The sequence below is a fragment of the Siphateles boraxobius genome, unplaced genomic scaffold (genome assembly GCF_051911475.1).
Source record: "Siphateles boraxobius isolate OS27281-9 unplaced genomic scaffold, OSU_SipBor_1 130, whole genome shotgun sequence".
NCBI classification, from domain to species: Eukaryota; Metazoa; Chordata; class Actinopteri; order Cypriniformes; family Leuciscidae; genus Siphateles; species Siphateles boraxobius.
In genome coordinates this window covers 48,762,878-48,787,992 of record NW_027508734.1, presented here as the reverse complement: position 1 = coordinate 48,787,992, position 25,115 = coordinate 48,762,878, and the positions used below count along the sequence as shown (strand labels likewise).

The following is a 25,115-nucleotide window of genomic DNA, read 5'->3' as shown; positions in this document are numbered from 1 at the left end:
AATATAGTTATGATGTGCATCAAAAGATTGTTGAGCATCACAAAATAGAAAGTGGCTGTAAGAAAATTGCTAAAGAATTGAAAATCCCCATTTTGACCATCAGGGCAATAACTAAGAAGTTACAATCAACTAAAGATGTTATGAATCTGCCAGGAAGAGGACGTGTGTCTATATTGCCTTAATGCACGGTGAGGAGGAGAGATTGAGTGGCCAGAGACTCTACAAGGATCACAGATGGAGAATTGCAGAGATTACTTGAGTCTTGGGGTCAGAAAGCCTATTTAAAAAAAAAATCAAACAACCCCTACATCACCACATGTTGTTTGGGAGGGTTTCAAGAAAAATCCTCCTCGCTCGTCCAAAAACAAACTACAGCATATTCAGTTGTCAGAATGACTGGAACTTTAAACGGCACAGCGTTCTGTGGTCAGATGAAACTAAAAAATAACTTTTTGGCAGCAAACATGCTAGATGGGTTTGGTGCATACAAGGATAAAAAGTACCCCATGTGTACAATTTAATTTACCGTTGGATCTTTAATGTTGTGGGCATATTTTTCTGCTGGACGTCCTGAACTTCTTGTTCGGTTACAGGGCATCGTGGATTCTATCAAATATCAACAGATAAAAGATCAAAACCTGACGGCTTCTGATAGAAATCTTATAATGGGCCATGTTTGGATCTTCCATCTGGACAACGATCCGAAACAAATATCAAAATCAACACAAAAATGTGTTACAGAGCACAAAATGAAGCTTCTGCCATGACCGTCCCAGTTCCCTGACCTGATGAGTTGAGTGAACTGAAGAGGAGAAGCACCAACATGGATCTGGGAATCTACAGGATCTGGAGAGATTCTGAATGGAGGAATGGTTTCTGATCTCCTGTCAGGTGTTCTCCAAACTCATCAGACATTATAGGAGAAAACGTCTCGGTTACGTATGTAACCCTCGTTCCCTGAGTACAGGGAACGGAGACGTGTCGTCGGGGGAGTTCCCTGACGAATTGGGATCACGCTAGGGAGACCAATTGCCTTCGAGTGAATTAAAACGAGCCAATGAAAATTGGCATGCAAGATTTGCATTCCGCGACCCGCCTACCAGCGCGGGTATAAAAGGCGGAAGTAAACATTGCGCAATGCTTTACGCTGAGGAGCCGAACGGTGTCCAGTCCTCCGCGAAGGTACAGCAACATGGCGAAGGGACGACACGTCTCCGTTCCCTATACTCAGGGAACGAGGGTTACATACGTAACCGAGACGTTCCCTTTCGTCCTGGGAACTCCGACGTGTTGTCGGGGGAGTTCCCTGACGAATTGGGATCCCTAATAAAACGCCATGGTGCTGGCCCCTTCCAGCGCCCGGCAAAGCTACCCTGCAGAAGTTTCTTGAAATAAGTTGCGGGAGTTAGCACGGGAAACACACTGCTGTTCCGCGAGACCCGCACAGTGGATATTGGATAACACTGGGAAAGCGTTCCCTCAAGAGAGGAGGGAACGCTGCGGAAGCCCCAGCCTGACTGAGGAAGGCCAGGAATACACATATGCCCGAAGGAATAGTGAAACATATGGCAGTCCCTGAGGTAGTCCCAATCCAAGGGAAGTGGGAGCGTACTCAACAGGGACGACGAACGAGTCCGTCAAGGGGAAGACACGGCTGAACTGCACGTGGCCTCATGGGTCACAAATAGAAACCACTGGAGCACCCAGTCTACTAGCAGCTCCTTACTAGAGGTAGCAGACCTGGTGCCGGGCGGTCCGCCACGCCCAGCACCGGAGGGGTGAAGGAGGAAGTCACGAGGCTCACCAACGTAGGGCGCCATACGGAGCAAAGAACGCACGTATCCGCTGTACAACCTATTCCCTCGACCCACTGGCCGTAGCCAGAACTCGGGAGGAAACAGGTTCCACACGAAGGCTATAGAACCTAGCGAACGTGTTAGGTGTCGCCCAGCCCGCAGCTCTACAGATGTCTGTCAGCGAGGCGCCTTGAGCCAAAGCCCAGGAAGCGGCAACACCTCTAGTGGAGTGAGCGCGCAACCTGGGAGGACAAGGCTCACCCAGAGACTCATATGCTCGGGTGATAGCATCCACTAACCAGTGGGCTAACCTCTGCTTGGAGACGGCCTTCCCCTTCTGCTGGCCTCCGTAACAGACAAAGAGCTGATCTGAGGTTCTGAAGCTTTGCGTTCTGTCAATATAAACCCGCAGGGCACGGACGGGACAGAGAAAAGCCAGGGCTGGGTCTGTCTCCTCCTGGGGCAGCGCTTGCAGGTTCACTACCTGGTCCACAAAGGGAGGGGTAGGAACCTTGGGCACATATCCGAGCCGGGGTCTCAACACAACGTGAGAAAGGCCCGGCCCAAACTCTAGGCACGATTCGTCGACCGAAAAAGCTTGCAGATCTCCGACCCTCTTGAAGGAGGCCAATGCCAACAGGAGCGCTGTCTTAATGGACAGGATATTATCTCTACCGTCAGCAAAGGCTCAAAGGGAGGACATTGAAGAGCTCTAAGTACCAGAGCAAGGTCCCAAGAGGGTACAGAGTGCGAAACACGAGGTGGATTTAACCTCCTGGCACCCTTAAGGAATCTGATGACCAGGTCGTGCTTCCCTAGGGACTTACCTTCCACTGCATCGTGATGCGCAGCAATTGCTGCGACATACACTTTGAGGGTGGAGGGGGACAGCCTCCGCTCCAACCCATCCTGCAGGAAGGAAAGCACGACACCGATCGGGCAAGTCCGGGGGTCCTCCTGACCGGAGAAACACCAATCGACGAACAGGTTCCACTTCAACGCATAGAGGCGCCACGTAGAGGGGGCTCTAGCGGAAGTGATGGTGTCTACCACTGCCTGTGGTAGACCACCTAGAACCTCCGCGTCCCGTCCAGGGACCAGACATGGAGTTTCCAGAGGTCTGGACGCGGGTGCCATAGAGTGCCCCGTCTCTGAGAAAGAAGGTCCTTCCTCAAAGGAATAGGCCAGGGAGGGGCTGTCGCGAGGAGCATGAGTTCGGTGAACCAAGTCCTGGTGGGCCAATACGGCGCCACCAGAACGACCTGCTCCTCGTCCTCCCAGACCTTGCACAGAGTCTGTGCAAGAAGGCTCACTGGGGGAAACGCATACTTGCGCAGGACCCGGGGCCAGCTGTGAGCCAGGGTGTCCGTGCCGAGGGTCCCAGACAGGGAGTAAAACCACTGGCAATGGGTCGTGTCCGGAGAGGCAAACAGGTCTACCTGTGCGACTCCGAAGACACTCCAAATCAGCTGGACCGACTGGGGATGGAGTCGCCACTCTCCTGGCAGGGGAGGCAGCCGTGAGAGCTCGTCTGCCACATGGTTGAGCTCCCCTGGAATGAAATGGCACGAAGCGACCTCAGATGCTTCTGACTCCATAGGAGGAGGTGGGAGGCGAGTCGCGACATACGACGGGAGCGTAGACAGCCTTGATGGTTGATGCACACGACGGTCGCAGTGCTGTCCGTACGGACCAGTACGTGCTTGTGTCTGAGAACCCCTTTGGGGCGATGCAAGGCTGAGCGTACCTTGCAACTCTAGGCAGTTGATATGCCAATGCAGTTGAGGCCCCATCCACAGACCTGAAACTGCATGCCCGTTATACGTGGCCCCCCACCCGGTGGCAGAGGCATCTGTGAAAACCACAGCATGCCTGGAAACCTGGACTAAGGGCACTCCGGCCCGTAGAAACACAGGATCCGACCACGGGGAGAAGGTTTGGCGGCAGTGCGGGGTCACTTTGACCCGGAACGTGCCGCTGTGCCACGCCCACCTCGGGACTCGATCATGAAGCCAGCGCTGAAGCGGTCTTATATGTAACAGGCCGAGCGGCGTTACTGCGGCTGCCATATGCCCCAGGAGCCTCTGAAATTGCTTCAGTGGAACCGCTGTCCTGCCTCGAAAAGACCTGAGGCAGGTGAGCACTGACTGGACGCGTTCCTCTGTGAGGTGCGCAGTCCGGGCGACCGAGTCCAGCTCCATACCGAGATAAGAGATCCTCTTCACAGGGCAAAGTTTGCTCTTGTCCGAGTTGACCTGAAGCCCCAACCGGCTGAGGTGCCGAAGCACCATGTCCCTGTGATCGCACAATACATCTCGCGAGTGAGCTAAAATGAGCCAGTCGTCGAGGTAGTTGAGGATGCGAACGCCTTGTTCACTTATGGGAACAATGGCCGCCTCCGCGACTTTCGTGAAGACGCGGGGTGACAGGGCCAGCCCGAAGGGTAGGACCTTGTACTGTACCCTCGACCGTCGAAAGCAAACCGAAGAAAAGGTCTGTGTCGAGGGAGAATCGAGACGTGAAAGTACGCGTTCTTCAGGTCGATCGCTGCAAACCAATCCTGGGGACGGATGCATTCGAAAATGCGCTTCTGCGTAAGCATTTTGAACGGGAGTTTGTGCAGGGCCCGATTTAAAATACGCAGGTCCAGGATTGGCGGTAACCCACCGCCTTTCTTGGGTACAATGAAGTAAGGGCTGTAAAACCCAGACCTCATCTCGGCAGGAGGGACCGGCTCGATCGCGTCCTTCGCCAGCAGGACATCGATCTCTTTCCTCAAGACAGGGGCGTCCACCCGCAAGGTCACGGGGTCACCACGCACACGGGTGAAGTGGACGCCCCTGAACCTGGGATGCCGGCGTGCAAACTAAATTGCATAGCCGAACCGGACGGTGCGGATGAGCCATCGGGACGGACCCGGAAGCGCTAGCCAGGCTTCCAGATAGCGTCGCAATGAACCCACCCGAACCACCAGCGTACCCGCGGAGGGGCAGCGAGGTGGAAGACAGGGACCCGGCTCTGGTGGCGTTGTAGCGACCGAGAGCGGGGGTCTGGGTGCGCCTGACACCAACCTGCTTCCACCGAGGGGCAGACGGCAGAGAAGGCTCGTGGGCGTTCTGCTGCGGACTGCCCGGTGGCAAGGGGAGAGACGAGAGACGAGGAACGAGGCCCTGACTCCTCGTATGCTGGTCTCTGTGCCTCCGGGCCCATCTGCAGACCGGAGCGACGCAGCCGAGGCTGCGTCACTGCTATCTGCAAGCTGGGGAGAGGGGAACGGGAGTGGTGCAGCTCGGCGGCGGCACGCACTGCCATTCTGACCCTCTCGGACGGAGGAAACTGGTCTTATTATACTGCCAGTCTCGACCGTGAGGGGAACGAGGGACGAGGCCCGGGGGCTTCGAGTCCTGGTTTCCCCTCACCCAGCGAGAGACGAGAGTGACAAGGCCGTAGCCCTCACTGCCATCTGAGCGCTGGGGCCCGTGAACGACTCAGAGGAAGTGGACTGCTCAAACTTTGGGTACCGTTGATACAGCGGCGGAACAGAAAAGAAAAATTCTCCACCCGGCCCTCCCCCGGGGGAAGGAGTGGTGATGACACGCACTCCCAGAGAGCAGATCGTCACACACTCTTGGTCGCTCATCTCAGGGTTGCTTCCCTTCGCTGGGGGAAACAAACTCTGAGCGGGCTGGTTTTGAGGCGCTTCTGGACCACCAGTGTGGACATCGTCTAACCGAGAGCCAGCGCTGTGACTAATCACGGTCAGTCACTAAGCACAGCTCAACCCCGAGTTAGAACTACGCACGTGCAGTGGTAGTGAGAGAGGAAAAAACTTCTGCAGATTTAGGCATGTTTGGCTTGCCATATTGGCACCAAAATGCTTGCATACTGCCAAAATTCTTCACACACATCCAGGCACTTTAGAACAGCCCAGGAAAGTGTGGCTGTTAAGTCTGAATCTTCAGCATGAGAACACACCATTATAGTATGAACTCAGCATCATTTCAGAGTATAACAGCCCTCTCTCCGATGTAGCGATCGACATCTGTCCTCCCTGGGGCCCCGAATGAAATGATTGGTCCCTCATGAGAAGGACCAGATTCTCATCCGAAAGCCTCGACGGCACACGGCACGCTGAGCGGCTCAACCTTTACGAGAAAGGGGAGACGAACAACGTGCCGACGTGGTCATGCACTCCTGAGAGAACATGAACCACCCACAAACGCAGTCTCAACACACTGATTAGGCATGTGAAACCGTGATCGTGGGCGTCAACCAGGCATGCAAGATAGTGAACGTGGCCATCGCTTCGATGACACACGGCACGCTGGGCGCTCAAGCCTTCAGGCAGGGCGAACAACGTGCCGACGTGGTCATGCTCTCATAAGAAAGCATAAACCACCCACGAACACAGTCTCAGCATGTTTGCGATGCGCTAGAGGAGTGAGTGGTTCGTGCTCACTGAAACCCTCAGATCACCAATGTTATTCACCAAAGTAGCCCTCATCTGGTGCACCAGAAGAGAAACTAGATCGGGAAATAAGCAAAGGGACTCACCTCATAGAGGCACGCGAGTCTTGATCTTGACCGCGCATCTTGAGCGCCGAATGACGCGCGCTGGGTTGCCGTGACAACCCGCGCTGTCAGCCGGCGCTCGACGGCACACGGCATGCTGAGCGGTTCAAGCCTTTACGAGAAAAGGAGACGAACAACGTGCCGACGTGGTCATGCACTCCTGAGAGAACATGAACCACCCACGAACGTAGTCTCACACACTGATTAGGCATGTGAAACAATGAACGTGGCCGTCAAATAAGGACAGGAAACGATCGCATCCGAGTGAAACGTCATCCTGAAAAGGACGCGATCTTCACTCGTGTTGCTCTTTCAGGAAGAAAGTACTCTCTCTATCGTGCTGAAGCACACAGGGACCCCACGTGGCAACACAGCGGGGAAACTGCAAGCCCGCTGTGCGCACTCAACCGTTTACCAGCTGTGAAAACAGCTTTTGAATCAACAGCATATAGACGCAGCCGGCAGACAGGAAACCGCGCGGTCGCTGAAACGCCATTTCACCAACACAGAGAGATCCCCTCCCGAAACAGCAGACTCGTAGCCGTAAGAAAAATACAATCTTAAAGCTCGCTCACTCAGAGAGGACACAATCGGTCGGCTCCGAAGCTAAAAGCATTGCGCAATGTTTACTTCCGCCTTTTATACCCGCGCTGGTAGGCGGGTTGCGGAATGCAAATCTTGCATGCCAATTTTCATTGGCTCGTTTTAATTCACTCGAAGGCAATTGGTCTCCCTAGCGTGATCCCAATCCGTCAGGGAACTCCCCAGACGACACGTCGGAGTTTGTGTTTTACTTTTACCTATTTTGTAAAAAAAGAGTGTGTTGCCCGTTGTGTGAGGAGAGTGAGTCGCTGCGTGAGGAAAGTGGACGACGTTTTGGAGACCACAATGATTGGTCAAAGTTGCAGAAAAGTTGCGGCGATTGGTCAAAATTGAAAGCCGCACTGAATTCACTGGGATTTGTTGAAGTTGCGTTAATTGTTGCGATCGCAACATCGCGAAATCCTGGAGGGACTGATTTACCAGGGGTGCCATTAATTCTGACCATGACTGTATGTGATTCTCTTCTTTGTCCATTTTTTCAAAATAACTTGAAATCCTATTCCTAACCCACTTACAGCCACTGAGTTAGAAGCACTGAAATGAAAATTAAGCAATTTAATCATCTGTGGAACGGGCAGGACTCGAAAAACTCCAGCCAATAATTTCCAAGACCACCTGGAATCACTGGACAGTAAGTTTGTCAATCAAACGGTTGTAACATACCCCCATCCCCTGCGCGCGTGACACCCTTCGAATGGGTGGAGTCAGAGCCATCGTTGGGGGAAAGAAGGTAGGACCATTTGAATTGTGTATTTTCAAAATCTGCCGGTCGTTTTCCAGATCACATACCCCACCTTTAAAAGTAAAAGTGAAAAAAATATTTTTAGAGAAAATACCATACGAAGTAGCAACAAAAAACAAACGTGCACTACAAAAAGTCACTGCACAAAAAGAATAAAACGTCTCGGTTACGTATGTAACCCTCGTTCCCTGAATAGGGAAAGGAGACGTTACATCGGATGACGACGAATGGGGTTTCGCATATGGGGAACATTGGGGTGTCAAGCCGCAGGTGGAATATTTCAACCCCAGGGGTGGCAACGTGGCTTGCCAAGGGAAAGACACATGCTCAGAGAGGCTTACTGTGGAAATACACATGTGGGGGTTGCTCAGAGGAGGGACCATGCACACGGGAGGCACCTAGCTGACGCGCAGGCAATAGACACTGGCACCGACGTCAGGAGTGCTGGAGGAAGTCAGGGCTTTCGGGGAAGCTCACCTGAGGGGGATATCGCACGTATCCAGTCCGAGGAGTGGAATGGCGAGCAAGCGAAGACACCTGAGCGGGTCCAGTACTAGCTGGTTGAAGCGAGTACATGAGAGGACACAGGCTCCACTCGGAGATTATAGAATCTGGCGAATGTGTTCGGTGTTGCCCAGCCTGCAGCTCTGCAGATGTCTGTTAGCGAAGCGCCATGCGCTAGAGCCCAAGAGGACGCCACACTCCGGGTGGAGTGGGCAGTCACACCAAGGGGGCACAGTCGACCTTGCTGCTGGTATGCCAAAGCAATGGCGTCCACTATCCAGTGAGACAACCTTTGCTTGGAGAGAGCCTTTCCCTTCAGCTTCCCACCATAACAGACAAAGAGCTGGTCTGAGGTCCTGAGACACTGCGTCCTGCCTACATAGGCGCGGAGAGCGCGTACTGGACAGAGCAGTGCCGAGGCTGGGTCTGCCTCCTCCAGGGGCAGCGCTTGCAGGTTCACCACCTGGTCCCGGAAGGGAGTGGTAGGAACCTTGGGCACATATCCAGGCCAGGGTCTCAGGATCACATGAGAGTAAGCCGGCCCGAATTCCAGGCACGCTTCGTCAACAGAGAATGCGTGCAGGTCCCCTACCCTCTTGATGGAGGTCAGTCCAACCAGGAGCGCTGTCTTCATTGACAGGAACTTAAGCTCCACTGATTGCAGAGGCTCAAACGGAGCACTCTGTAGGGCAGTTAACACCACTGAGAGGTCCCAAGAGGGAACGAGAGGAGGGCGAGGAGGATTCAGTCTCCTCGCTCCTCTCAGGAACCTGACAATCAGGGCGTGCCTTCCCAAGGACTTACCTTCAACAAAGTCATGCTGTGCGGCAATGGCGGCGACATAGACTTTTAGGGTGGAGGGAGACAGCCTTCGCTCCAACCCATCTTGTAGGAAGGAAAGGACGACACTGATCGAACATCTCCGAGGGTCTTCTCGGTGAGAAGAACACCAGCTGACGAAGAGGTTCCACTTCAACGCGTAGACATGTCTCGTGGACGATGCTCTAGCGGAAGTGATGGTAGCCACCACCGGTGGTGGTAGGGTACTCAAACCTGCCTCGACCCGTCCAGGAGCCACACGTGGAGGTTCCAAAGATCGGAATACTAGTTCGTAGAATCAGGTCCGGGTGGGCCAGTATGGCGAAACCAGAATGACCTGCTCCTCGTCCTCCCTGACCTTGCGCAAGGTCTGCGCAAGAAGGCTCCCTGGGGGAAACGCATATTTGCGACCCTGCAGCCAGCTGTGCGCCAGAGCATCCGTGCCGAGCGTGCCCTTGGTCAGGGAATAATACTGGGCGCAATGGGTCGAGTCGTGAGAGGCAAACAGATCCATCTGTGCGTCCCCAAACTGGTCCCAAATCAGCTGGGGATGGAGTCGCCATTCTCCCGGGAGGAGCTGAAGCCATGAGAGCTCGTCGGCTGCACAGTTCAGGGCTCCGGGGATATAAATGGCACGAAGCGACCTCAGATGCTTCTGACCCCATAAGAGGAGGTGGCGGGCGAGTTGCGACATACGGCGGGAGCGCAGACCACCTTGACGGTTGATGTACACTACAGTGGCGGTATTGTCTGATTGGACTAGTACATGTTGACCCTTGAGCACGGCCCGGAAGCGGCGAAGAGCAAAACGTACAGCTAGCAACTCGAGGCAATTGATGTGCCATAGGTGCAGGGGTCCTGTCCAGGAGCCCGCGGCAGCACGTCCATTGCACATGGCACCCCAGCCCGTGGTTGAGGCATCTGTCGTTACAACAACAATCAATCAATCAATCATTTATTTATAGAGCACATTTACAACACAACCAAGGTTGACCAAAGTGCTTTACAAAGATTAAAAGACACACAGACCTTACATTTATAAGTACAAACAAAAATAGGTAATCAATACAAATACATTTTCGAACAGAAGGTAGCTATATAGTGAAATAAAGCCAAAGAGAATAAATAAGTCTAAAGCTGAGTTTTAAAAGTGGAGATAGATGGAGCATGCCTAATAGACAGAGGAAGGCTGTTCCACAGCCTCGGTCCAGCGGCGGCAAAGGCGCGGTCACCACGTTTTTTAAATTTTACTTTAGGGACAGTTATGGCTTGTTTCCACTGAGAGGTACGGTACGGTACAGTTCGGTACGGTACGCAATTATTTGGGTTTCCATTGTCAAAAGTTGTGAATGGTACCAAAAAGCCGAACCGTACCGTACCACTTTTTGGGTACCCTTTCGTTGGGGTACCTAGCACAGTGGTACAGTACTAAAAGGTGGAGCTAGACTCACTGCAGAACGGTGATTGGTTGACAGAGAATCTGAGAAGCAATTTTTAAAACACCGTTGCAAAATAATGTCGCCGCGCAGCTTAACATTACCGTGGTCGACCCAGGAGGTGCAGACCTTCCTGGGTATCATCGGTGAAGAAAGGGTGCAAAGGGAACTCGATGGCATGGTGAGAAACGAAAAGGTTTTTCAGCATGTTTCTGAGAGGATGGCTGCCGAGGGTTTCCAGCTGACATCCGAGCAGTGCCGAATTAAAAGCAAGAAACTGCGGAGTGACTACCGTAAGGTGAAAGACCACAACAGCCGGAGTGGTGTTCACAGAAAAAATTGGAAGTGGTTAGATATGATGGACGCAATATACGGACACAGACCGGCGAGTTTGGGGAGAGAAGGAGGCATCGATACGGCCAACGCGTTGCTGGAGTCGATGATGGAGCCTGCCGGTAAGTTCTTATAACTTTTACTTGTGAAAAAGTATACAACGATAGCGGGAAAGCTTACTTGCAATGCACAACATTTGAGCAAACCTGTTGTTTGTTTGTCAGTCAGCCAGTGTGGTACGAACAAATAATTTGCAAGCTAGCCAAACGCTAGTTTATTAGCCAGTGGTGAACGGAGTAACTTTACGTACGTGTCCAGGAAACATCAACTTGTACAGATAACTTACCCTAATCATAAAACTATTTAACTACTATTTACTATACTACTAAAGATATTCAACTAAATAGTCAAGTCACCTTTATTTATATAGCGCTTTTTACAATACAGATTGTATCAAAGCAGCTTAACAGTGATAACATGAAAATAATACAACACAGATCAATTATATAGATAAAATATAATAAAGAAAGATGGGTCTAATGATAGAGCTTAGGTAAGAAAATTGTGAAATATCAGAGTGAGATGGGGGGAAAATGTCTACATTCAATGGGCTTAAAGTTTTAAATTATTGTACTTTTTACCCCGCAACATTGCTGTACTTTTTAAGCCTCAAACAGTACAGCAATGTCCTGGGGTAAAAAGTAAAAATATTATGCTTTGGAATGTAGTTGTTACGTGTGGGTTTTTGTTGTGTCTTGTATATCACGTTATCCCTTGTTTGTCATGTGATCCTGCCATGTGTCTTGTCTTTTGTTTGTTGTTGCTCAGTGTCCACAGGTGTTCCTCATCTATGTTTATTAGTCTCCCCAGGTGTTTCTTATTAACCACGCCCCCTTGTTATCTTGTTTAGCTTGTTTGTCTGTGTATTTAAACCCCTGTGTTTCAGTTGTTGGCGGTCGGTTGTTGTTTTATGTTACTCCTGTCCTGTTCTGAGTTCCCTGGATTTCCTGTTTTTGTATTTGTTTAATTAAATGTGCCTGCGATTGGATTCACTCTCCGTTTCATTCCTGACTGGATGTAACAGAACAACCGACCTCAAATGAATCCAGCAGTACGAATCTCGCCTGATCTTCCCAGCATGAGCATGGAGTTCGACAAACAGGCCTTTGTGGGAACCCGCAAAGCGATTTTCCGGGGGTTCCGTGGAGGTCACAGGGGAGGATATGGGTCCAGACAACTTTCTCAGCGTCAACATCTCTGCGTCCAGCCCAATCCTCATCACGTCAGCCACGTCGAGCCAGAGCTTCACGTCAGCCACGTCGAGCCAGAGCTTCACGTCAGCCACGTCCAGCCAGAGCTTCACGTCAGCCACGTCCAGCCAGAGCTTCACGTCAGCCACGTCCAGCCAGAGCTTCACGTCAGCCACGTCCAGCCAGAGCTTCACGTCAGCCACGTCCAGCCAGAGCCTCACGTCAGCCACGTCCAGCCAGAGCCTTCACCGCTGGTCCCGTCCAGCACAGAGCCTTCACCGCTGGTCCCGTCCAGCACAGCGCCCTCACCGCTGGTCCCGTCCAGCACAGCGCCCTCACCGCTGGTCCCGTCCAGCACAGGGCCCTCACCGCTGGTCCCGTCCAGCACAGCGCCCTCACCGCTGGTCCCGTCCAGCACAGCGCCCTCACCGCTGGTTCCGTCCAGCCCAGCGCCCTCTCGCTCTCGGAGACGGAGGAGGAAGAGGACTTACCGCGTCCCGCAATGCCTGGAAGTCCTCCCTGTACTTCCTGTCAGCCCAGAGTCCTCGCCACTGGTCCCGTCCGATCCAGAGACTGTTCAAGTCACGTCTGCCGATCCAGAGACGGTTCAAGCCACGTCTGCCGATCCAGAGACGGTTCAAGTCACGTCTGCCGATCCAGAGACTGTTCAAGTCACGTCTGCCGATCCAGAGACTGTTCAAGTCACGTCTGCCGATCCAGAGACTGTTCAAGTCACGTCTGCCGATCCAGAGACTGTTCAAGTCACGTCTGCCGATCCAGAGACTGTTCAAGTCACGTCTGCCGATCCAGAGGCGGTTCAAGTCACGTCTGCCGATCCAGAGGCGGTTCAAGTCACGTCTGCCGATCCAGAGGCGGTTCAAGTCACGTCTGCCGATCCAGAGGCGGTTCAAGTCACGTCTGCCGATCCAGTGGCGGTTCCAGTCACGTCTGCCGATCCAGAGACTGTTCAAGTCACTCCTGAACCTGATCGCTCTATGTTTGTTTCTGTGTTTACGTTTGTCCTTGTGGCTGTTTCTGTTCTGGTGTCTGTTCCTGAGCCGGAGCCAGTGTCTGTTCCTGAGCCGGAGCCAGTGTCTGTTCCTGAGCCGGAGCCAGTGTCTGTTCCTGAGCCGGAGCCAGTGTCTGTTCCTGAGCCGGAGCCAGTGTCTGTTCCTGAGCCGGAGCCAGTGTCTGTTCCTGAGCCGGAGCCAGTGTCTGTTCCTGAGCCGGAGCCAGTGTCTGTTCCTGAGCCGGAGCCAGTGTCTGTTCCTGAGCCGGAGCCAGTGTCTGTGTTGCCTGTTCCCGAGCCAGTGTGTGTGTTGCCTGTTCCCGAGCCGGTGTCTGCTGTTCCCGAGCCGGTGTCTGCTGTTCCCGAGCCGGTGTCTGCTGTTCCCGAGCCGGTGTCTTCGCCGCCCTGGCCGCCCGAAGGGTCTTCGCCGCCCTGGCCGCCCGAAGGGTCTTCGCCGCCCTGGCCGCCCGAGGGGTCGTCTCCGCCCTGGCCGCCCGAGGGGTCGTCTCCGCCCTGGCCGCCCGAGGGGTCGTCTCCGCCCTGGCCGCCCGAGGGGTCGTCTTCTCCGCCCTGGCCGCCCGATGGACTGTCTTCTCCGCCCTGGCCGCCCGATGGACTGTCTTCTCCGCCCTGGCCGCCCGATGGACTGTCTTCTCCGCCCTGGCCGCCCGATGGACTGTCTTCTCCGCCCTGGCCGCCCGATGGACTGTCTTCTCCGCCCTGGCCGCCCGATGGACTGTCTTCTCCGCCCTGGCCGCCCGATGGACTGTCTTCTCCGCCCTGGCCGCCCGATGGACTGTCTTCTCCGCCCTGGCCGCCCGATGGACTGTCTTCTCCGCCCTGGCCGCCCGATGGACTGTCTTCTCCGCCCTGGCCGCCCGATGGACTGTCTTCTCCGCCCTGGCCGCCCGATGGACTGTCTTCTCCGCCCTGGCCGCCCGAGGGGTAGTCTCTGCCCTGGTCCCCTGTACGAACCTGGCCCCCCGTCCCTCCCCCAAGACCGCCTCCACTTCACCACCCTCCTGAACTTTAGTGTGTTTGTTTCTAGGGGCGTCGGGAGCCGCCCATAGGGGGGGGGCTATGTTACGTGTGGGTTTTTGTTGTGTCTTGTATATCACGTTATCCCTTGTTTGTCATGTGATCCTGCCATGTGTCTTGTCTTTTGTTTGTTGTTGCTCAGTGTCCACTAGAGGCTGACACTTTATCGGGAATCCCACGGGTCACGGGATTCCCGTGGGATTCCTGCAGGATGGGAGTCATCTTTGCTATCAATCACGGGATTTGGACGGTACAGGATAAATGGTTAACGGGAGCAGACGGGAGCGGGAATCAACCAATAGCAAAGACGACAAAAAAAGAAAAAAGTAAATGCACCATTTTGTAGTTTCCTTTTAATACGCCTACAATGTAACGCAATTAAAAAATAACTACACGAACCAGCCGTCCCAGAAGCCATCAGTGCTTTTTGTCACGGCTTACCGCCGGAGAGCAGTGATGGAGGGAGCTAACAGCCGCGGAGAAGTCGATGTGGCAAAAAATGATTTACAGCGCAAAGCCAGAAGTAATGACATGTCTATTAAGTTCACAGAACTGGTCGGAAAGTCTGAAATATTAATTAAGTTTATGAGAGTAGAATGTGACGGTGATAGCACAATGTACGCTGCTTGTAAGACATGCTTAGTCTTAGTCAAGTACGCAAGTGATTCAGGGACGAGCGGTCTGAAGAAGCACACTTGCAAGGCAAATTCGGGAAAGAATCAGCCAAGCATCGCTTCGTTCATCAAGCGAAAATTGCCGTATATGGGAGCGGTACAGGAGCGGGAGTCAGTTTAAACAGGAGCGGGATGGGAGTGGGAGTCAATTTACCAGGAGCGGGATGGGATGGGATTATTTTTTAAACTTTGGTCTGGGAGTGGGACGGGACAAGATTTCTTTCTATGGGAGTGGGACGGGACAGGAGTGAAAATCCACTCCTGTGTCATCCTCTAGTGTCCACAGGTGTTCCTCATCTATGTTTATTAGTCTCCCCAGGTGTTTCTTATTAACCACGCCCCCTTGTTATCTTGTTTAGCTTGTTTGTCTGTGTATTTAAACCCCTGTGTTTCAGTTGTTGGCGGTCGGTTGTTGTTTTATGTTACTCCTGTCCTGTTCTGAGTTCCCTGGATTTCCTGTTTTTGTATTTGTTTAATTAAATGTGCCTGCGATTGGATTCACTCTCCGTTTCATTCCTGACTGGATGTAACAGTAGTTTAGTAAAAGTTACTCTGATAAAATTATAGATACTTGAAAAAAATACTTATGTATATTGACGAAGTAAAAATGCTTTGTTACCGTCTACTGCTGTAAATTGACTTCAGTCCTACTACGTTGTATGTTCTGTATTTATCTCAAACAGTATTGTTGCAGTTTGTGTAATTAGCGTGACTTGTGTAACTTTTCAGTTGAGGATCCTAGCTGTCAGGAGGAAATAGAGGGACTTGACGAGATGTCCACTCTTGAAAGCTCAAGTTCGCCTGCCAGGACATCAACACCGACACCACCACCAGAATCTGCTCCATCAACTTCGAGTGAACCTCGGCGTATAACCATCGGTAAGACATGAACACCAGAGTGAAAAGTTACACACTGATTATTACAGTATTGTAGAGATCATATACAGTATAATCTGGACATTGTATTGTAGTACTGTAGATGTGTCCCCCTTATATTGGTTGGCTCAAATTACGTGGATAAAAATGACTCGCTAAACAACCAACATTCCTATCTTTTTTGCATTCCAGGCAAGAGGAAAAGGGGGCAACAGGATGTTGTTGCGGCTCTGGTTGAGATGCAGGCAGCTGATGAGAGGCAGCAGGAGTGGCTGGAGAGGATGGAGGACCGTCGTGACCGGCGCTTTGAATTGATGCTGGAGGACGCCCGCGAGGCAAGGCAGCATGAGGTGTGTCCGCTCGTCATCCTGCATTTCGGCCAGGTTAAGCCACAGGTGTCTTTCCTGGACCATAGCTGTGGACATCACCTGACCAAGGGAGCGTGCGGTCACCTTCGTCGCTCGGAGAGCAAGGTCGGTGGCGGCGCGCAGCTCATCAAAGAGCCCTTGGTGAGCTCTGCCATCGTGCATGTCCCTGAGCATCCTGGCCTGGTAGACCTGGAGGATGGCCATGGCATGCAGAGAGGCGGCAGCCTGCCCCGCAGCTCTGTATGAATTCGCCACCAGGGTAGACGAAAACCTACAGGCTTTGGAGGGGTGCTTTGGGTCACCACGCCACATTGAATTCACTGTACAGGACAGTACATTAAAGAATAAAAAAATGTGCCAAGTATTTATTGGTTGTGTCTTTAGTGTTAATCATGTGAAAGGTTTGTGAGGGGGGGAACCACAAGCAACATAACAGCAGTTTTGGAAAGGTTGTTTTGAATTTATTGCACCAGTGTGTAGACTATGTTGTAGTGTGTATGTTTGTGAGGGCTTGTGTGTGATGTCTGAGGGCAAATTTTGATTTTCCAGCAAGAGTGAATGGTTTTGAGTGTAGAGCTTCATTTTGACCTGAAAATAGGATGTTTGGGGAATTGGGTGAGACGTTAAGGATTTGTGTTTACTGTTTTGAGAATACGAGGCATAGTTTCAAGAAATGTGTTTTAAGCAATCGAGAAAAACTGTAAAATAACACTATCTCTAGTCAGAGGCCATGACCACTACTACAGATATAAGCCGACCAAAATGACTTCTCTGGTTGTAGCTTTGGTTTGGTCATGCCATTGTTTCCCACTTACACTAAGCTGGAGTAACATTACATTAAACAGAGGTAAGACTCACAATATTTAGGTTGGTCAAGGAATATTTTGCTGTCCTAAACCGAAATTCCATTTTAGTCTTACAGTCTAAGTACACTTATTAGCTTTTGGTTTACTTCTGTGGGGATGAGTCCATTGTACCATCGCACTGAGACATGATACCAAATGATACCAAACATGTACAGTGTTGTATGATAATTGCTCATATTAAACCATATAACCCCGGCATCCTGGCCAAATTTGCCCATTTGCCTGAACGGCCTCTTTCCATCATGGTATCCTTATCATCCCCATATATATGTATATACCTATTGGCTTCATTACTCTGTCTCCTCTCCACTAATAAGCTAATAAAGTGTGTGGTGGGCGTGCTGGCGCAATATGGCTGCCGTCGCATCATCCAGGTGGATGCTGCACATTGGTGGTGGTAAGGAGATTCCCCCTTCCATATGTAAAGCGCTTTGAGTACCCAGAAAAGCGCTATATACATGTAAAGAATTATTATTATTATAATTTTGTTTGAATTTCAAGTTATGTGCATGAGGAGAGAAGGGATGGGTGATGAAGAGACAGTAAGGGTGATGTGTGAACTGCTCGGTGTGGTGCATCTCGGATGGCGTTGTTACTTATGCAAGGGAGTGTTCAAATGTTAATTCTCAGGAGAGTCTGTTGTTTTCTCGAGGAGTAGTCGTTTCCAGGTCCAGACTTTCTGGTATCTGCCTTACAGTTCTTCCAAGCATACAAGTCTTAACCTGTCCCTCCGTAATTGCACCACAGCCAGTATGGACACTGTCTCTAATGGTTAGTCAACAGTGATTAGTAAACAAAAAGAAGTAAATCAGTAAAATAATTATTACCAGCATTGAATAACTACTCCTTGAAACTCTCTTCTGACCCTTCAGTGAGGAGAGTTTCAAGGAGTAGTCATTTTTACTATATCACATGTTCAATTACAATCAGCCCCATTTGTGCTGAAAAATAATTGATAGTGCTGGTAAGAATTTATTTACTGATTTAACTCTTTTTGTTCATTCTAGAGGATGAACCATTAAAGACTGTTTTGTCCATGCAGACTGTGGTGCAACTTTTGTTGTTTGTTGCTGGAGCATGTGTGAAGGATTACTCCAGCTATGTGTGTGGGATTTACATCGATTATCCATTCATTGTATAATCAATTAACCAGCATTTTACCAATTGTGGTAATTATTTGGTGTCTCCAATTAGTGCCTTGAACAATGTATACATCCAGTTGATTTATGTTGTAAAGATTTAAGATATTCCAAAATGGACTGAAACATTTGTTTTTTCTCTTGGTGCTCAGTCACTTTTTAGTTAGTGCACTTTTGTGTTTTGTTGTAACTTAATATGAGAATCTTCAGTAAACATTTTCCTCAAAGGATCTTGGACTTTGAATTTGTTTGGTGTGCAGATTCCTTGTTTTGTTTTTAAATTGAATTGCAAACATAATGTCCTTTTTTCTTTGTTTTCCCATAAAATCCCCCATTTCTATTTGTCTATCAAAAAGGCAGTCCTGCCTAAAACGCATGCCATTAGTTGAGCCAATGTTACTATGTCAGACTAAATGCTCTAACACAGAGCAATGCATTTATAGCGCCAAAGTGTTTACACTTCTGCCTAAAATCGTACTATTTCTAATCATGTTAAGTTGGGATAAGATAAAGAATTTCACACTGAAAATATGACAAATCAACTTCATTATGTTTTTTTTCTCTCACTATTTGTAGAAAGGTATTTCAATGCCATAGCAAGGACTACATTCAAGTCAGAAGCCCCCTGGATTTACTGTACTCCACTTTAAGCATGCAGCATAATGTCAACGTTAGAGGCCTGAAAAGAAAGACGAAGCGTCTTCAAAGAGACTTTCCATAAAATATACATGCTTTTGTTACGTATCATGATGTGGCTCCCTAGCACGAAACATGATACCGACTTATCACCACAGTCAAGAGTTCCTTATAATTAGGTGATGACTGAGAGGCTAGTTCACATACACACACCACACAATCATCCACCGCAATTTGGCAGTTGTGTATGTTGAAAATATCTGATCACACCATATAAATCTTATTTAAGATTTTTTCACATATTAATAAACAGAGACAATATTTGTCTAAGGAAAAATGATAAAGGATTATGCCAAACTACACAAGGTTTTCTTTTAATTCTTTAGGTTTTTTATTATTATTTTAAAATCAGTTAGGCTATATCAATTTGACAATATGTCCACAAATTATAAAAAAATAAATTTAATTCATAAATACATAGGCCTACTCATCTTATAAGAAGTGTATTCAAGTAATTGTATGTATGAATTGAATTTTTAATGCAAATGATCAGATCCCAAAAACATGAGCAGTGTGTATAATATATATAGATTAATCTCTCTACACAATAGAGAGAGACATTAGAAGTTTGGCTGTACATTATTAGTTTGGCCTTCTCTGAATTTTTTTGACTTCAAGAATAGTGTCTGAGCACTATGTGCATGTGACCTGATGTCAAATCCAATATGTCAAACGTCTCATGTTGCAACACTCACCACATGCACATGTTGGCTCGTCTCTGCACCAGTCATCTGATGAAACTTATATGGACTGATATCAATGAGCGATGATACATGACCATGGTAGGCACTGCAGGAGTAACACACTGAATAAAAAACTCACAAGAATCAATTTATCTTTTAATGATTCTTTTGCTTATGTGAATGAAAAGTGGCCCAGAAACAAACCACCGCATCACATGCTATACTTCTGAATGGATATGGCCTGAATGGATATAAAGTTAATTCAAATAAACCTGAAGACAAGGTGATGCTTTCTTTTTGCACAGCATTGGTTTTGAATACTAAGGCAGATGATGACTATGTATATCCATAGGCAAAACAATGTAAATGTTTTCTACAGTATGTCCAGATACAAGACTTAATTAAGATAAAGTTAATATTAAAGCTATGAGCTTCACGCTTCTAAGAACTTGGTTACTGTTTAGATCCCAGTGCAGAGGAAGAGGAGACACAGCCAGTGTGCTGTTGACTTACTTCTCCAGTGTGATGATGTCTTTGCCGCCGGTATACTGCCAGGCCAACCTCAGGGCCAGATCATTTGCCTCGGACCTATATGTCAAAACAGAAAAGTTGCTTATGGGTTTGAGCCTCCATGCACCATACTGACTTTATTATTAAGCTGCTGCCTTCAAAACTGAAAACAAAAATTTCTACCTAGCCATCCAACATAAAAGCTGTCTAATCACCGATCAGTGATTACAACATCTACCATGGTGTATGAGTTTAAAAAGCCATGAACGTAGCAATTTGTTAAAATTCTTTTGCTTAAGTGCAGATGATGCTCGGTAAATGCTGCTGTGAGATGTAATGATGAAATCCTGTGATGAAACTTTCTCACCAGCAGAAAACTGCATGTTTGATAACCTGTAATTAGAGCCCTCCCCACACCTTAAACCTCAGTCATTACAAAACTTTCACCCACAGTACTCTGTGTACACTCCTGATTACACCACTGGTGATTGGCTCTCAGCCAGTAACCATATGTGTTAGTGTTAATATGCAAATGATCCACTTGCTAGGTGTGACGATTTGTGCACTCATAACAATTTTTATAAGAGTACAGTCTGGTTGGTGATAATATCTCTATGCATGTGTAAGTATTATTAAAGACTTGTCTGTAAAACCTGTTTCAAACTGGGAGTGTTTTGAAGCAATTAGAAAACTAAATGTGCATTACACTGTACGCTAAACTCTGAGACAAGACTGTCTGAGCTCACAGCCCTACCCTGAGTTGACAAAGTAGCACACAGAGAGCTTTTCAGGAAGGGTGGCTTGGAGACGCTGAGCATACAGGACCAGATTGTCATGAAGGAACCGAGAGTTGGTGTTGAGAAGCTCCATTTGCTTTGTTCCTGCCTCAACCACATCTGGGTGGCAATGACCCACTGGAGAACAACACAGAAACATCAGTTGAATAATTACTACAGGGATTAATGTATTAGAACAGATAATTGCACTCAGGAAGATGTATTCATGTAATAATGGTACTGTATTAAATCAGATCATTTAAATTATGTTCTATGAGTGAGCCCTTAAAAAATAAGTATACTTTTTAAAGTATACATTTTATTGTGTACTTTAACAAAGTTCAAATATATTAATAGGATACTTTATGTAGTAAGTATAATAATATTGATGCACTAGTAGTATACTTGTAAGTCTACTATTTCAATACTACTTTTTAGTGTTAAAAGTATACTTTTAAATATAAACTTTGAGTATACAACTAGTTTATAACTATGTTTTTCGCTTGTACTGCAACTATACAAGTGAACTTGTAGGTATACTGATAGTTTACTAGTTAAATGCTTAAAACGCATTATTTAGTTTATGAAAGTACACTTTGAAGTACACTCTCTGTAAATGGACAGTTTAATAGTTTTATACTGCAAGTATGCTTGTAAGTTCTCTTTAAGTGAACTTACATCATAATTATAGTTTACTGTTGATATATTATTTTTGCACTTTGTACCCCAAAGCTGACTTGTTACTATATAAACTTGAACATGTAAGTTTATAAGACAGAATGTAAAATGTCTTATGTGGAAAAAAAGTATTTAACTTGCTACTTAAGAGCGAACTCAACTACAAGCCAAGTATGAAATAAATGATAAAGATAAATAAAACATTTTTCTTTTAATTTATATTCAGACAATGTCTTGCATCATGCATGGGAATCTTTATTCCATCATCAAAGTAGCAATGACACTGAAAAAAACGCTCATTCAAATAACGGCAAGGGTACTTGAGTTAATGTAGGCCTACTTCATTTTGGTACAATAAAGTGTAGTTCAACATAGTATAATCAAATATTATATTGGGAAATTGATACTTTACTCAAGTTAGTATTGAAACAGAAAATTTTAACTTCTGCATTTCAAAAGAAACAAAATGGCACTCTTTCTGTCAATTTCACTTACAATTTCATTTAGACATTATGAAAGTACCAGAGGACAAAATTTCCAATATTCTCTGTAAAACAAAATGCAAAAATGTTCTAAATGTGCAAAATGTTCTTTTTGACGTATAGGTCTCTCTAAATGGAGGAATTCTAGTTATGTAATTACTGTGGGGCGAGTTTGTCAACCATGTTTTATCAATAGTTACCGAGTTTATGTTGTTTTGTAGTTTTTATTTTCTGTTAAATTTCACAGGCATTCCTAATTTATCAAGCTGTTTATTATACAAATTACAATGACATTAGAAACTTTTACTGTGAACTGCTTTCATTTGAAGCAAGAGTTACAGGGGGAATGTGGCTTTATAGCACCAGATATATGTCACTTTGCTCCCAGCTCATTTGTCCGGTTCAGGTTTAACCGGACCCAGAATAAATTCTGCTCAGGAGCGGGTTAACCTTGTAGCATAAGTTACCATGGCGATGAACGCCACTAAAAAAGAAAAACCAGAGTTTGCTCAAACTAATCTCAAACTTATACTGTAGCAACTGAACCCGCCTTTGCAACATTTTGTAAGGGTGCATCTGACCATTTTGTTCAGCAACTGTTTTCCTATACCCACTTCTCTAATAAGAGTTTGTGTTGGTTCATGACACTTATATCAAATTTGTGTTTAAAAAATGATAAATGAAATCCAAAGGGTCAATGATATCAATAGATATCCACAATTTATCGAGATGGTAGTATATCTCAAAAATGGTGTACACTGTTTCTACCAGAACAATAATGAATGCTCTTTTAGAACCGTGTTAAATGTAAGAGGTTTTCTTATGAGAAAATTTTAATTAATCAAGTTGCTTTAAAAACTGCATGAAACTTCACGTATTCCATCTGTTCATTTTTAAAACTAATCAAAAGATTTACCTTTTTTAAATACTTAAGTACAATTAAATATGGTTACATATGTAGGCTACTTGTTTTCTTTTGCTAGAGTAAATGTCTGGTAAGGTGCTTTTAAATGAGCAAAACTTCAATTGCAGCTGCACTTTCACAACCCTGATTAACTGTCAGTCAATATCTTACATTATCCTACATCTAAGGAATTGGCCTGTAGGTACAAACAGGTTTTGAAATTTTTTGACAAACTGCCCTGTTTAGGGATCTTTCAAATATTTACATTTTTAAAAGTTGCTTTGCTTCAGTTCCACAGTTCACAAGTGTTTGATTCAATCCCCGGTGCATAATTTATATTCTACAGAGAGTCTTTTATCAGATTTTTATGAATTTTATGTTGATGTGTTGATATTTTCCACACTATCAAATTTTCTAAATCAAATTTACTACAACCGCAATACAACCCTTTACAATTACATACCATGTGCTACGTTGTTTATGCAATCCAGGTATTTCTCATCTTTTTCGTTGTACATGTACTGGCCCCTTGCTCGCACAATCTTGATAGGGTCATGACTGAAGAACACTTTGCAGGATGGACTATATGGAGGGAAAAGGCAGAAATAAAATACTTATCGACTGGCGCATTAATCATGAAGTTAAAGCGTGCTTTTTTCTTGAGACGTAGCCTATTCTGTGAAATAATGATTTCTGATGAAACATAAAACTTGTTGTCAAAAACCTCTTTTCATCATGACAGGTAGCGGTATAGACTTGGTCCAGCCTTAAACGTGCAGTTATGAAACCAAGTTTCCTTAATTTCCATACACTGCATATTTCAAACTCATCTCAAGGGTCTTCTGCCACGTACGCTTTTCTTTGAGGGTCATAGGTCTAATAATGTTTCTCAGGATAGACTTATTTTTTAAAAGTATTTAGGTAGGCTACGCAAAAATGTCAAAATCGGCACAAAACAGGTCACAGATGTCATAATACCTCTGATAGACATTACTTCGTGCGTTATATAACTGCAGTAATGTCTCCTTACCCTACATGTTTCCGTCGGAGATCGATAGTCTTCTGCTTATCGAAAGTTGTCGTTGCCATTTCTGTGCTTGTATGAGCTCACAAACTCTTGTGACTGCTGCTGGATATAGAATGAGTAGCCTTCAGCACTGTCAACTCCAATGATGTGTGTGTTTGTGTGTGTGTGAGAGAGAGAGAGAGAGAGAGAGAGAGAGAGAGAGAGAGAGAGAGTGAGAGAGAGAGAGTGAGAGAGAGCGGGGGGGGGGGGTATCAGTTCAATCACTATTGCAACAGTGGACCGTTCGCTCCAATCTAAATGTAGATTAAGTGACCAAACACATGGAGAAAAGATATTTTATTTGGCTCCAACAGAACAGAATATCACATAACATGAGTTGAAAATGAAGTGCCCTGAGCCATGGACACGCACAACACAATCTTGTAGCAAATAGCCAACACTTTAAACAACAATTAATAGCAAGCATAGCCTATAAGAATTTAGAACTGGGAGAAACAAGAAAGATTTTTGTTATTTGGAATATAGGCTACACTACTGTTCAACATTTTTAGATCGTTAAGTTTATTAAGGTTTTTAAAAGAAGTAACTTCTGCTCACCAAGGCTGCATTTATTTGATCCAAAAAAGCCAACAGCAGAAACAGTAATATTGTGAAATATATTTATATAACTGTATTCTAAACTCTAGTTTTGTAACATTATACACTATTGTTCAAAATTTTGGGGTCAGTAAGAATTGTTTTTTGGGAAGAAATGAAAGAAAGTATTACTTTTATTCAGTATGGATATATTGAATTGATCAAAAGTGACAATAAAGATAATGTTACAAAAGCTTTATTTCAGATAAATGCTGTTCTTTCGAACATCAAAGAATCCTGAAAAAAAAACTGTTTTCAACATTGATAATGATAAGAAATGTTTCTTGAGCAGCAAATCATCATATTAGAATGATTTCTGAAAGATCATGTGACACTGAAGACTGGAGTAATGATGCTGATGCTGAAATATTCAAATATAAAACAGCTTTTTTAAACTGTAAAACAAATTCACAACGTTACTGTATTTTGGATCAAATAATTGCAGCTTTGGAGAAGTTACTTCTTTTAAAAACATTAAAAATTTGTGTGTGTGTGTGTGTGTGTGTGTGTAGCCACAATATCTACTGTAAACATTTGGGGGAGGGGGGGCGTAATTTTGTTGATTTTTTGCTTAATTATTATTCAATAACAGTAGTTAAAAAGCAATCAATCAGAGTACATGGTAAATAAAAAAAGCAGTTAAAACATTGTACAAACATTTCAATATTAGAAAATCATAAATTGTCATAACTTACAAA

At 46.7% G+C, this 25,115-nt stretch overlaps 1 protein-coding gene across 1 annotated transcript in view; it reads right to left on the bottom strand.

Annotated features, from left to right (window-relative positions):
* etnppl (ethanolamine-phosphate phospho-lyase) overlaps nt 1-23,954 on the bottom strand; it is a 30,072-nt gene extending 6,118 nt beyond the window's left edge. Inside the window, exons 1-5 of the mRNA XM_077229672.1 lie at nt 23,785-23,954; nt 23,218-23,336; nt 20,669-20,828; nt 19,918-19,992; nt 19,417-19,510 (exon numbers count right to left, since the gene is read on the bottom strand). Coding sequence (XP_077085787.1) covers nt 19,417-19,510; nt 19,918-19,992; nt 20,669-20,828; nt 23,218-23,336; nt 23,785-23,843 — 507 coding nt within the window. The 5' untranslated portion in view covers nt 23,844-23,954. The remainder of the gene's footprint in view (nt 1-19,416; nt 19,511-19,917; nt 19,993-20,668; nt 20,829-23,217; nt 23,337-23,784) is intronic.
* Between the last annotated feature and the right edge of the window lie 1,161 nt (nt 23,955-25,115).